The sequence below is a fragment of the Leptonychotes weddellii genome, chromosome 14, assembly GCF_054177405.1.
Source record: "Leptonychotes weddellii isolate Sample4059 chromosome 14, ASM5417740v2, whole genome shotgun sequence".
Classification (NCBI taxonomy): domain Eukaryota; kingdom Metazoa; phylum Chordata; class Mammalia; order Carnivora; family Phocidae; genus Leptonychotes; species Leptonychotes weddellii.
Window position 1 is genome coordinate 15,289,486 of NC_138382.1, and position 13,818 is coordinate 15,303,303.

Below are 13,818 nucleotides of genomic sequence, written 5' to 3' on the forward strand. Positions count from 1 at the left end.
GGGGAGTGGGAGAGGGAGAAGCAGGCTCCCCGCAGAGCAGGGAGCCTGATGCGGGACTCGATCCCAGGACCCTGGGATCATGACCTGAGCTGAAGGCAGTCGCTTAACCAACTGAGCCACCCAGGCGCCCCTTGAAAATGCTGTTTGTAAATACTTGTTGTATCACTATATTAGTTTCCGAAGGCTGCTGTAACAAAGTACCCCAAAGTGGCTTAAAACAATAAACATATATCTATTTCTTGGTGTTCTTGAAGTCCAAAATCAAGGAGTCAGCAGGAATGATTGCTTCTGGAGGCTCTGAGGGAAGATCCTTCCTCACCTCTCCCTAGCTTCTGGTGGTTGCCAACAAGCCCTGGCATTCCTTGGCTGGCAGCTGCAACACTCCAATCTCTGTCTTGATGGTCTCATTACCATCTTCCCTCTGTGTGTATGTGTCTCTCTTCATGTGACCTTCTATGGACATCAGTCATTGGATTTAACCCCCTCCCCCCAATATTCCTGCAAAGACCCTATTTCCAGGTAAGGTCACATTCATGGGTCCCAGCGGTTAGGACTTGAACATATGGTTTGGGGGGACATAACTCAACCCACAACAGTCATCAAGTCATTTCCACTTCCCACATATTTTCCACTCTGTCCACTTTGACCCATCTCCACTACTATACTTGAGGCCACCCACATAGCTCACCTGGATAATGCAATCATCTTCTCACTGATCTCCTCATCTTCTCACTGATCTCCTCCTCCTCCTCCTCTTTCCCTCTTAAAACCCGTTCTCTATGCCACAATAACCATGTTCTTTCTAAAATTTAAACCTGATCATTTACAACCATCTACAAATCTAAAGTGATTTCCCATGGCTCTGGACAAGGTCTGTTCTCCCAAGCATGACATAGAAGCTTCTTCATGACCCAGGCTCTTATCTCTTCTGTCTTCCCTTCTGTTTCTTCTTGCTTCCTCATTACTCTAGCTACCCTAAACTCTTGGTAATCCATTTTGTAATTTTCCTATTCTTTTATTTAAAATCCTGTGTGTTTTTAAGGTGAGGGCAACCATGCTGTATTCTGACAAGATCTTGCCTCTCCCTCTGTAGTTTCTTCAAGGGGGTATCTCATGAGCCCTTTTACTAGAGGAATCATCTCCGTAGATTTAGCTCTCTCTGCCTTCAGGTCTTTCCACATGGAAAGAATTCTACTGTCTCTCCCTCAAACTCATTTTTCAAGTTCACTAAGCCTTTACTTCCTTAAGGAATCATTCTGCAATCGCATTCCCCTCCCCACAAAACACACATACCCCGGTTTAGGTATCACCCTATTTCTTCTTAGCCAATTGTTCAAAATCCCTTTAGTAACACTACATAGCTTTCATGGCAATATACTTTTCCTTGCTGCATTCCTCCCTACACCCCAAGCTCCCTACTGTACTAGGAATTAGTCATCACTTTAGCCCTAGCGAATAGTAGGACTGAAAATATATTTGTGAAAGAAACCATAACACGAGAGCATAACACATAGCACTAGGGCTGCTGAGATGAGTAAAATATATTTTCTGACTATGGCAGATCATTCACCATTTACCAAACCCCAACTTGACCATAGCTGCAGCAGCAGCACAAAGCTTATCAGAAGCTCAAACAAAACAAAATAAAACAAGAAAACACTGATTTTTTCAGAAGAACTACAGGACTCAAAAGAAACAAACAGGGGTGACTGGGTGGCTCAGTCGGTTAAGCATCTCCCTTCGGCTCAGGTCATGATCCCAGGGTCCTGGGATTGAGCCCCACATTGGGCTTCCTATTCAGCAGGGAGTCTGTTTCTCCCTCTCCCTTTGTCCCTTCCCCAACACTTGTGCTCTCTCTTGCTCTCTCAAATAAATAATAAAATCTTTTTTAAAATTCTTCATATTCTTATGACATCTGAGCTGAGCCTAAGTCTAAATTCCCTTCTGGCTCTTATATTTTATGATTTCAGGTCTTTCATCAGAATTTTGAAGAACTTTCTGACACTGTGTTAGTGTCTTTTTGAAAGGACTGATGCTGTTTCATACGCCAAATTTCCAAGTCCTCTTCTCATAGTATTTTCCTTCTTCTTACAGACTATGACTATGTCTCTTTATCCTTCTCCATAGACTAAGAGCTGTTTTCTTGGTTATTCTGCAATTTCACTATGATGGATCTTCTTGTAGATTAAAAAATAATAATATATGTTTATGCTTAAATATGTTTAATGTATGTTTAATAATACATATGGTTAGTTCTTGGGACTAATGATTGGTATCTTTTAACAATTCTGGAAAATTCTCAGGCATTCCTTTTTTTTTTTTTTTTTTTTTACCACCTCGTCCCCATTCTATTATTTCTTTTTGGAACTTTGACATATATTAAATCTTCTCATCCTAACCTCCTTGTCTCTTACTGCTCTTTCCTGTTTTCTACGTTTTTGTCCCTCTGATTTTCTATCTTTTCTTTGTATCTATCTTTGAGATCACTGATTCTCCTGCTATGCATAATCTATGGTTTAATATATCCATTCAGTTTTAATTCTGAATTTTTATGTCTTCCACTTATAAAGGTTATATTTGCTTCTTTTCCAAACTGGTTACTTCTCTATTTTCAAGATGTTCTCTTATTTCTTTAAAAAATATTAAACCTTTAGAGGTGCCTGGGTGGCTCAGTCAGTTAAGCATCTGCCTTCAGCTCAGGTCTTGATCCCAAGGTCCTGGGATCAAGTCTGGCCTCGGGCTCCCTGCTCAGTGGGGAGCCTGCTTCTCCCTCTCCCTCTGCCCCCCCCTCTCATGCTTTCTCTTTTGCTCTCTCTCTCAAATAAATAAATAAAATCTTTAAAAAATATTAAACACTTGTTATTTTTATATTCTGTATCAGATCATTTCAAGATCAGTGGTCTCTGTGGGTCTGATTCTGATGTCTGTTATTTCTGCCAACTTTCTCTCAGAGTGCCTAATTTCCTTGCTTTTAAACTGTGACAAATTTCCTTGAAAATTTACCTGTGAGAACACTTGGTGATCTAAGATTACATTTTTTTTTTTAAGATTTTGTTTATTTATTTGACAGAGAGAGACAGAGTGAGAGAGGGAATACAAGCAGGAGGAGGGGAGAGGGAGAAGCAGGCTTCCCGCTGAGCAGGGAGCCCGATGAGGGGCTCAATCCCAGGACCCCAGGATCATGACCTGAGCCGAAGGCAGACGTTTAACGACTGAGCCACCCAGGCGCCCCAAGATTACATTTCCCTAGAGAAGATTTGCATTTGCTTCTACCAATTGCCTTGGGATGCTATCTACTTAGGACTACTTTAAATTGAATTTTCCTTTTGAGATGTTCCCAACACAGATAACATGAATTCAGATAACTTAGGTGAGATCCAGCTTATAGTTATATGTTCTCAGAGGCGGTTTTGTTGTTGCTTTTTAATCTACCCAATGCCAAGGCTAAGAGTGGGATGATGTTTTTTGTTGTCCCCTTCTCCTGACAATTTTATTTTTCATTCATCCTTACACTGAAACTGTAGTCCTTCGGTTCCCATTTCAGTCTCATATTTTGTCTGGCAACCCTAACTATAATGAAAATGCTCCAAATTTTTCTATTCAAAAAGAGAGATAAAGGCTAATTAAGTGGTAAGAGAGAAAGAGAATCATAAGTTGGTTTCTTTCAAGCCCTAAGCAAATATTTCTGTGGTATACTAGATTAGAGGTTTATCTATTCTATATTGTGCCACATTGTGGTTTCTTCTCTAATTAGCTTTGCTAATTACTGTCTCCTCATCAAATTCCGTGAGGGTAGGGATTGCCTTTCTTGTCTGTATATATCTTTATTATCACCAAAGCAGTGTATGGACTATCATACAGGATCAGTTAAGTATTTGTTTATTGCTCCTACGTCCATCCCCCTGTTGACTGTTCCTCCTTTCTATCCACCCAAGTACTCAAGCCAGAGCCAGGGAACCATCCCACTTCCTCACCTCCCACATCATATCATCTGATCTTCTCAATTTTTATCTTTTTAGGTTCTCTCCAATCTGATTTTTCATTACTGAAGCCATAGTCTGAGTTTATGCCCAACCATTTCTCCTGCAGTATATTCCTTAAACCAGTGTTTCTCAAATGTGTTACATGGAATCCAGGTTTTGCAAGATTTAAGGGATATAACCATTTCCACAGTTAAAGAAGTCATTTTCCATGTAGCACCCACAATGATCATTTTAAGATATTCAGATCACATCGGATATTTTTTATAAAGCTTTGATTGTTCCTCATTACTTTTAGATTGAGTGCAAACCTCTTAAGCCTGGCGTGTAAAATGATATTTGATCTGATCCTATGACCTTGGCCTCATCTCCTGACTCTCTCCCTCTCTTTATCCACTGTAACCCCACTGACCTTCTCCATGTTCCTTGAACAGATGAAGTTTTCTTAGCCTCTGAAACACTGCCCTCAGAGCCCACATGGCTATCTCCTTGTTACCATTCCCATCTCCAAAGGTCAATTCCTGAAAGGTTCTCTCCCCAACAAGCCTATCTAAATTAAGACCTCTCATCTCCATTCTAATCTCATCACTCTCTAACCCTTTATCTGAATCTCTGTACTTATTTACATGTTTTTCTTCTTCATTCACGCATATTTTTGGAGCTTCTGCTATGTGCGAGGCAATACTCATGGTACCGAGGTACAGGAAAACAAAACAAAACCACCCGTCTTCACGGAGTTTGCATTTTAGTAGCTGTTTCATGCATTTATTGAAGATTTACATCTTATTTGCATTATAATAATTATCTAATTTTTCTTTTATTGTCTATTCTCCAAAATGTAAGCTCCAGAATGAAGGAATGAGTGAACAAATGGCTGTAGTGGGTAATCCTCATAGGCACTCAGCTGTGTATATTTATCCATCACTTTCACCTGTTAGTTGGTTGAGAGAAGAATGGGAATCCAGAAACAGCTTGCCTATTAGGATATCCTATTGTTGGAACCAGAGGACTTGGTAAAGACCAGAGTCCAATAGAGAACTGAGTCCTCTTTTAGCCAACATTTGTAGACAATGATTTAGATTATTTATTCTGGTCTCTCTACTACTGTGTCCCTCCAGGGGGTTGTGCCCCATTGTCAGCCGTACTATTTACATTATTGCCAATTCAAATATTTATTCATTGTCCTTGGACACCAGTGAGGACAAAAGGATTGAAAATCGTCAACAGGCCCCCTAACCAAGTACTTTGTATCCCAGCACCACTGAACCTTCCAGAAAAATCTTCTGTTTTGGCAAAGCAGGTCAAAGGGTCCATTTTGTATGCTAGTGTTAATTATTTGAAGCAATTCTGAGTACAAGGCCTATCTGAATTACATACTTTTTAATGCTATTTGGGGCTTGTAATTAGTTGCACTCTGTGGGTATATAAATCTCTTACCCAGTCCTTATTTTTGTGTGGAATGAAGAATGTCAGTGCCTCTCTTACAGATTTGTACAGCATCATCCAATAACTAAGTACATATTTACTCTGGGAGAATATGCATTATTGACAACGTGCTTAATTAACTCCCAAAACAATTTAAGTACTGGCTGCTTGTAATATTGTCTCTCCCCTCAAAGGGAGTAGTGCATCTCAATAGGGGATGGACACTCTGCTGAGGCTCCAGCAAGGCCGCAGGTGCTTATAAAGAGAATTGCTTGAGAACGCTTGGCCCAATGACAGTGCCTCATCCAGTTGGCAAGTCTTGAGGCCGAGCCAAGAATAACCCCATTTCCTAGTGATCTGCCTCCTTTATGGAATTCTATCAGAAAAATATTTCAAATTAAAAGTGAATTTTTAAAAAGGAGTTTGTGTAAACATCTGCCATGGTTTTAACCGAACCCCATGGAAGATCGGTCTTGTCCTGGTGATGGAGAATTAGGAATTGCTAAGAAACAAAATGGAAAGATGGAAAAACAGAAGTGTGCAGAAAACTGACAGAAAATGAAGAGTGTGACCAAGAGACTAGTTCTCTGGGGAGAGGGGTCTGTGGAGAAGACCGTTGCAGACATGTGGCATAAATGACCCCTGGAGCTCATAACCTGAGCACACACATTCTTTCCTTAATAGAATTTTTTTTCTAACTAAGTCCATAGCACATATTTATTAATATAGAAACATGTATAGATACACATAAATAAAATCAGAAATAACTCCTGTTAACATTTTAGCTTTTTCTTCTGATTTTTGATAGTCATCTCTGTACACACAGATCGATATGCATACATAATACATACATATCTAGATATGGATTACCTTCCCTATTCACATAGCCTATCATGAAAATGTCATGTCATTAAATATTCTTAAGAAACAAAATTTTAATGTATAAATGTACCATACTTTTTAAACCTCTTCTCAGCAGATGAACTTTCACATTGTCTTTCATAGGGACATAATCACTGGTTATTCCAATCTAGAAAGTTTTCTCTGGGGAACACATTAACATACTAAAGTTACAGAGGGTCATAGAAGGATGAGAAAAATGGAATCTAGTCATAGCATTCCAACGCGTTCATTTATATCTATATTTTCAACTTATTTCCCAACCCCCAAAATGCTAGGTGAACAAGTTAATTAGAATTATAGAGTTTGTCTATAAATATGGAAAGGCTAGAAGCCAGGTATAGAAAGTCCTTATATACATACAGATGTGTGAGCCCATCAGAGAACCATTCCTTCCAGTTACAACTTTAAGCAAGCGAATGTAAAACATATTTTTGGAAAGCTAGTATATGAATTTATAACCTCAGAGTCGGCATTCTGTTAGATATGGCCCAAGTCCCTCATCTCCAAAGAGAAGTATGCAAGACAACCCACTGGCCCACAGAAAAAGATAGAACTTGTATTTGCAATCATTTTATTATTAAATTTTCTACTTTATCTTTCCACTATATATTTTTAAAAATGTAAAACATTCATGCACTAGCACACATAAATAATTCACACATATATATGCGTTGCAGGCACATGCTAAATTTTTAAACCAATAGGGTGATCAATCAAAACAGTATGGACATTACCACTTTAGATTCTGTAATTAGGGAGCTTATAGAGTATTTGGGGCTAGAAACCTATGAAGAAGGGGCGAAGCATCAGTTTGGTCCATACTCTGCCTAAGTGTGGGAAGCACTGGGAAGGCAAACATTGCCCCAAGTTTGGTCAAACCTAGAATATAGGTGATTGGAACTGGGAAGGTAATAGAGCCAAAAGGTTGAAGTTGTGGGAAAAGCCAGCATCCAGCAGGGCGTGATGAATTACAATAAGGCAGGTGCCACTTTATGGAACACTTACAGATGTGGCCTAAGAGGTCAAAGCAAAGGGAGCCTAATGAGTCTAGGACACCTGAGGAAGGACTGAGGTAGGGGAAAACCTAGAAGTCTCCCAAGAACATAAGTTTAACCTGCCCATTAGCCTAGCATCCCTAACTAGTAGATCTGTGCAGTAAAGGACTATGGAACAGATCAGTTTCAATAGGCAGTGGTAGAGGGAGGCCTGGGGTGTGGATGAAAGTTCTAGAAGCCTGAAAATGAATCTTTTTTTTAAAGATTTTATTTATTTATTTGACAGAGAGAGACACAGCGAGAGAGGGAACACAAGCAGGGGGAGCGGCAGGGAGAGGAAGAAGCAGGCTTCCCTTGGAGGAGGGAGCCTGATGCGGGGCTCGATCCCAGGATCCTGGGATCATGACCCGAGCCGAAGGCAGATGCTTAACAACTGAGCCACCCAGGTGCCCCTGAAAATGAATCTTGAAAGACATACCACCCTGACATCAACTTTTCCCCCTGGTTTTGCAAAGAGGCAATTCTGCCTCAACAACATAGCTGATCCCTGGCTAATTCCGGCCTATCTAGATATTATATGATAAAGGCTATTCTTTAAAAAACCAAGTCTTTTGTCTCCTTCAAATGAAAAAGAAATGTACAGTAAGATTTTAGAAAAAGCAAATTGGAGTCATTTAGCTTATACATATCTTTAATTGTGTGACTCCGAGTTTATGTAAACCATAAACAACAAATTCTTGTTCTCTGCACATTTTGAAAATTCGATTCCATTTCAAGTTTAAAATATCCCTTTCCCGATGCATTTTGTAAGTTAGATGGCCATAACTCCTAATGTGGCCCTGATCCATCCGTATGCAATGGTGAAGGCTATAGGTATTACTAAGAACACAATAACACAGCAGAGGATGTACGTTGACCACTGAAGGTGAAGTTGAAGGCAGCAGTCAACACCTCCATGAGAAGAGGGAGTTTCCCATGAGCCCCAGCACTGATAAAACTAAGGAAACCATGGGAAAGTGACACACAGGATCACGAAGACCTCTCCAGAAAGAGGGGGCACCAAAGTCCTGCCCATCCCACCCCATAGAAAGGAGACAATAGACAGGAGTTTTCTCAAGAAAGGCAGGCTGTACCCCCATTTTGACGAGGCATCTGCTCATACATTCTCCTTAGTGGGGATGTGAACAGGTGGAAGCCAGGAACTGTTTCCGAAGGCTTTTTTTTTCTTTTTTTCCAAATGTGCGAGGCTCTCTCTGAATTCTGACTGAACTTGCCCCACGTCCCCTCAAACTATGTTCTCTCAGCTCAAAGGTTTGACAACACCAAGTAACCAGAGCTATCCAAACATCCTACTTTGGAAACCACCTTCTGAGACAGTCCACAATGCTAGCTTGTTTGGACTCTTCTACCCCTAACCCCCAAACACACACACACACACACACTCACTCACACACACACCGGAAGAGCCAGCAACATTCACCTTTCTCCTTAAGCCAACCCTCCTTTCCTACCCTACCATTCAAATGCCAACTTGACTTAGACTCAACTTCTAGGTTTGGGATTGTTACCTTTCCTTAATCCCATAACAGCTGCCTCTCAGTGGTCAAGCTAAATCCATTTAGCTTATGTCTGACTTGTGGATCTTCTGGGGTGGAAAATTTTTTAAAATAATTCTTATTCTTCAGAATAACCGGTAATAATGAGAAAGACTAATGGGCATTCATAAGCTGTTCTAAGACATACTTCCTGTTCTATGCATTATTCATTTATGCAAACTATTGTAAAGGTACCAAATTCACTGTGCATCTGGGCTGGAAAGGTCCCTGGACTCAAGATTACATTGGTATGCACATTTCTGAGGCTTGGTTCTGTTTAACATTTTCATCATGACCTGCTTAAAGGAGCAGAGAGCAAACTCATTAAATTCCTAGATGGGAGGGATGGCCAGAACATTAGAGAACAGGATTAGAATTTCCCCAGCTCTTGCCAAATTAGCAAAACTGTCAGAGTCAAATATGTTCATTGGGGCTGGGCAGGGAAAAGTAGGATGCCCAACTGTGAGCTGAGTAGTAGCAGCTTATTTAGGAACAGACCTGAAAGAATAGAGATGCAAACATAGACGCGTAGCAGGAAATACTTACCCAGTGGAACCACTCGTGTTCTCCGGGGCCTTTGCACCCCTCTTAAAATGGATTGTGGAAGCATAAAGACCCCTCCCCACCTGCAAAACTTCTAAGAATTTCTGTGAGCTTTTCTTTCTCAAGGCACCTCTAGCTTCAGATTCCTTATATCATGTAATTAGCCTGCTTTATGGTTCATTTCACCATCCTGCTCTGGTCTGGTCACTCTGTAACAAACCATGTCACCATACAACAGACACAAAAACCATTTCCCTACTGTGAGCATATCATGGCCTCCTGCAGAAGGGTCTGGCTACGTCCTTGGCTGTCTTGAGTCTTGTTCCATCCTTCCTATGGAAGGGGCACGGCTGAATCTGGCCCAAGAGTCGGTCATACATTGCCAACCCCTGCTAGACTCAATTGCAGAATTTTTACCTTTTGAAGTCTTAGCAACTGCTTTCTCCAACCAGATCATTTTATACCTACAGAAATCAGAATCCAGAAAGCAGCGCAACATTTAATGCAAGTTCACAAGGCAGTTAAGCCAGAGTTAAAACTTCAAACTAGAAACAGCCCAGTTCCCAGGCCAGTACCTTCTCCACTGCATCATCACTAGGCTATTTCCAGAAGGTTCTGTCAATCTCTGGTTAAATGGCAGAACCTCTTACAGAAATTTTTCCACAGTAGCTTTTGGTGTAATGCATCAACCATATAATGTGTAATACACAGTAGTGTTGTCTTGCAACATCCCTAGGAGAACCCAGGATGAGCATTTGGCTAAAGATTTGAGCAAGGGGCAGATTTTGTGAAAACCAAAATAGAGCCTAGAGTAGATTAGAAAGGAAAGCTGTGCACAAAGTTCAAAGGGCAAAATTTTGTTTAAATAAAGTTAAAGGTCACATACAACCTTCATGTACCACGAGGAACATTCTAAAGAGGAGCAATTTTTTTCCATCTCTTATCAGAATGAAAAGAACAGAACTGGAGTACCATAGAAACTTTGCTGGAGGTCACTCTGTGAGTCACGGGAATCATGGGCCAGTGGAAATCATAGAATTCCCTTTATAATTGGATCTGGAATTGGCATCTTTCAAAGAGGGTTATGAGGAAGGGAAATAGACTGAATTAGTGATTCTCAAAGCCCTTGCTCTCTCATTAAGTCCCCTGAAAGCTGTAGGAAAGAGTCCTTCTCTGAGCCAACAGGGACATATTGAATCATTATACTTAATGAGAACAGGACAATTCCTTCAAGAGATTTGTGACGTGCCCAACACAAAGTAGATACTGTATTGGAAAAAAAAAAAAAATTGTCCGGATTTCAAAGGAGGCTCCCAGATGACACTCCCTCACATTGGCAGGCATTGGGGGTAGCTCATGGAAAACCTACCATTCAGAGTCAAGAGCCCGCCGCCCCTTCCAAACATGCATGTGTGGACACGCTTGATGCCTTTCCCTCACAGAGGCCAGGAGGTGCTTAATGCGGATGGTTCTTAATCTGCAGTTTGAAGACCTAGGAGCTTGGGACTCTACTTCCTTGAAAATCAGGGCCAACCGTTATTCCTGAGAACTCTTATTTTACTAGCTTTGATAAAGCTAAACCACAGCATACGTCGTGCTACTAATTAAAAATGGTATAATCTGTGCAAATATCATTTCTGGAGAGTACCTTTCATGAAACATCCCAAAAAGATTATTTGTCTCAAGCCAGGACTTTTCCAGAGCCCATTTTTCCAAATGATGGACTCTCGGTAATTATTATGTTTCATTATTATAATTTTCTTCCAGATAATCCAGAAACCTGTACATCATGCACTCCGGGGTATTACATGTAAGTTTGGTTTTTTTGGTTTTTTTTTTCATGGCACTAACTTTTCTGCAGTTTAAGCATTACTGACTTAATCCTAAATCCAGTGATTAAAGCAAAGAGGCCGGGCAGCCTGAAGCGACTCTGCCCTGTCAGGCTATTAAAGAACAATTCTTGGATTTAGCAATAAGAGCCCAGCTGTTTTCTTGCCTCCAAAGGAGGCCCTCTTTTTCTTGGTCCTGGAAGTCACCCAACCTGACACTGGTGTCTAGGAATCTTGCCATGGGTTACCAGGATTCAGACCTTGCTGTTCATGGACAAACCTTAACGATAGACCCGCCCCCAGGCAAGCTATTTCCAAACGTCTGCGTGGAGACCTTGTCCTTAACAGGAGTCAGAAAATCCAGGATGAAGCCAGGTACTTTATGAGCTCTGAATCACCCCCTGGGTAAGAAGAGACACAGACCACTAGATTAAATGAAACGCAGGTAACAATCCCTTCCAAAGTTCTCCAATTCAACTCTACAAGTCAGAGATGGGAGGTCTCCACATCACCTCCCCTTCCCATTGCCATGTGACAGAAGCACACAAACCGTCTGTTCAAATCCCAGGCCTGCCTTTAACTACCTATGGGACTTTGAGCATTTTACCTCAAGACTCAGTTCCCTTATCTAGAAATTAAAGACAAGTTATAGCTACCATAGGAGAATTGAATGGAGGTTGAAATGAGGACTTAATGCATCATCAGTACTCCATAAATAAATATTGCTACCCCTTTCCTTCTCCCTACCCTCTTCACAGCTGCCCCGATGATGGGTCCTCAGGGTCCAGAGGGAAGTGGTTAATGACTTGTTTGGTGAGCACACATAGACCAAGTTTTTGTCCTTGAAACCTAAATATCTATACCTGTTAAAAATGATGTATAGACAGATGTCAGGATATTAAATTATGGTGGTGAAGAGAAATACGTCAACATAGCTCGTGGAAGAAACTCCATCTCCTCCCCCTCTTAGGTTTGAACACCACTGTTACAAGACCTGTCCTCAGAAGACCTACAGTGAAGAATCTGAATGCAAAGCGTGTGAGACCAACTGCGGCAATTGTGACCAGCATCAGTGCTATTGGTGTGAAGAAGGCTTCTTTCTCCTGGGTAAGCCTGAGAACCGCGTGGTGCAAAGGAAGAACAAGGCTCCAGAGCCCCACCCAGAAATAAGAGCACTGGCTTGACTGGCTTTCGACTCTTCCCGTGCCTCTTGTCCAAGGATGGATTTTAATTTGGTTTGAAAATCAACATTAGCCGGGACTACTTCCTTCTGCTTTTATTACTGAAGCAGAGTTCCTATGTCACTCATTCATTTCCAACATCTCCAAGCTGATGGAAACAAGAGTGACAGGGGCGGGTGGGGGGAACGCTGAAGGTAAATGCCTTAGAACAAATCACCTGGAATATTCAGAACCATGACTCTTTCCCGGAGACTTAACCCACGCTATATATTCCTGAGCAGTGTTAAAGATCAACAAGATCCTTTGTCTTTGGTTTTGGTCAGATGGTTAGGAAAGAACTATACTAGGAGTCTTCCAGTGGAAGGACTCACAGCCCAGTGCTCTCGAATGTTTGCAGGATCAGCCCACACTGATCTCCAGTGCTTCTATACAGAGATTCGTTTGATTTGCACTTTTTCAAGGCCCTGAGAATTTGAAGTTCTTTATGCTCTTCACCCCTTCACCCCTTGAGCAAACTGAAATGCTTGGTTAAGAGAGGACTGACATGTTGGATTTAAGACACGTTTCTTGGCTGAAAGAAGCTTATGGCAGTTTGGTTTCTTGAAAAACAAATTCAAACAAAGAGTGTTCCTGAGATTCCCCGCGGCCTGTTTAGAACTCGGCCTCGCATAGCGCGCCAAGCCAGCCGGGGACCCACCCTCATGCTCCCTCTCTGTGTGCCCCTGCAGGTGGCTCTTGTGTGAGCACATGTGGTCCTGGCTTCTATGGCGACCCAGAGCTGGGCCAGTGTGAGCGCTGCCACCCAGCCTGCGTGACCTGCAGTGGCCCTGGCTACCATCAGTGCAGCAGCTGCCGGGAAGGACTGCAGCTGCAACACGGGATGTGCTCGGAGCCTGCCCAGACCCAGGTGGAAGGCGAATTCTGGAACGGTACGTGCCTCCCGAGACAGAGAAAGCAGGTGTCTGGCCCCCTTCTCTGCCTGCCTGCCTCCCTCCCGTTTTAACGCTTGCTTTTGGGATATCCCAAAAGAGAGGAAGGCAGGGCAGTGAACCAAAGCTTGGAGTGGGAAAGGGTAGGAGGCGGTGGTTCGTTGTCATCCGACCTGGAGGGAAACCCAAAGCGCAGCCTACGGGTGGTGTGGCCCGTGAGTTCCTATCGGGAGGAGGAGACCTCAGATCGGGTAAAGAGAGTCATGTAGGGGAATGGCCCAACGACCATTCTCAAAGATTTCAGAATAGCTTCTATCTAAGGTAAAGGAAAACGACTGGTAAAGATGGGCTTTTTCAGTTGGACAAGGAAGACCTGCTCTAAAAGTACTGGAATTTAAGCTGAGACAGCTGATCTTTCCGGCTGGCTGATTAGACCTT

At 42.0% G+C, this 13,818-nt stretch overlaps 1 protein-coding gene across 1 annotated transcript in view; it reads left to right on the top strand.

Annotated features, from left to right (window-relative positions):
* The window catches only part of PCSK5 (proprotein convertase subtilisin/kexin type 5), a 440,253-nt gene that overhangs the window by 378,254 nt on the left and 48,181 nt on the right, over positions 1 to 13,818 (top strand). Inside the window, exons 24-26 of the mRNA XM_081804067.1 lie at positions 11,209 to 11,251; positions 12,241 to 12,377; positions 13,180 to 13,380. Coding sequence (XP_081660193.1) covers positions 11,209 to 11,251; positions 12,241 to 12,377; positions 13,180 to 13,380 — 381 coding nt within the window. The remainder of the gene's footprint in view (positions 1 to 11,208; positions 11,252 to 12,240; positions 12,378 to 13,179; positions 13,381 to 13,818) is intronic.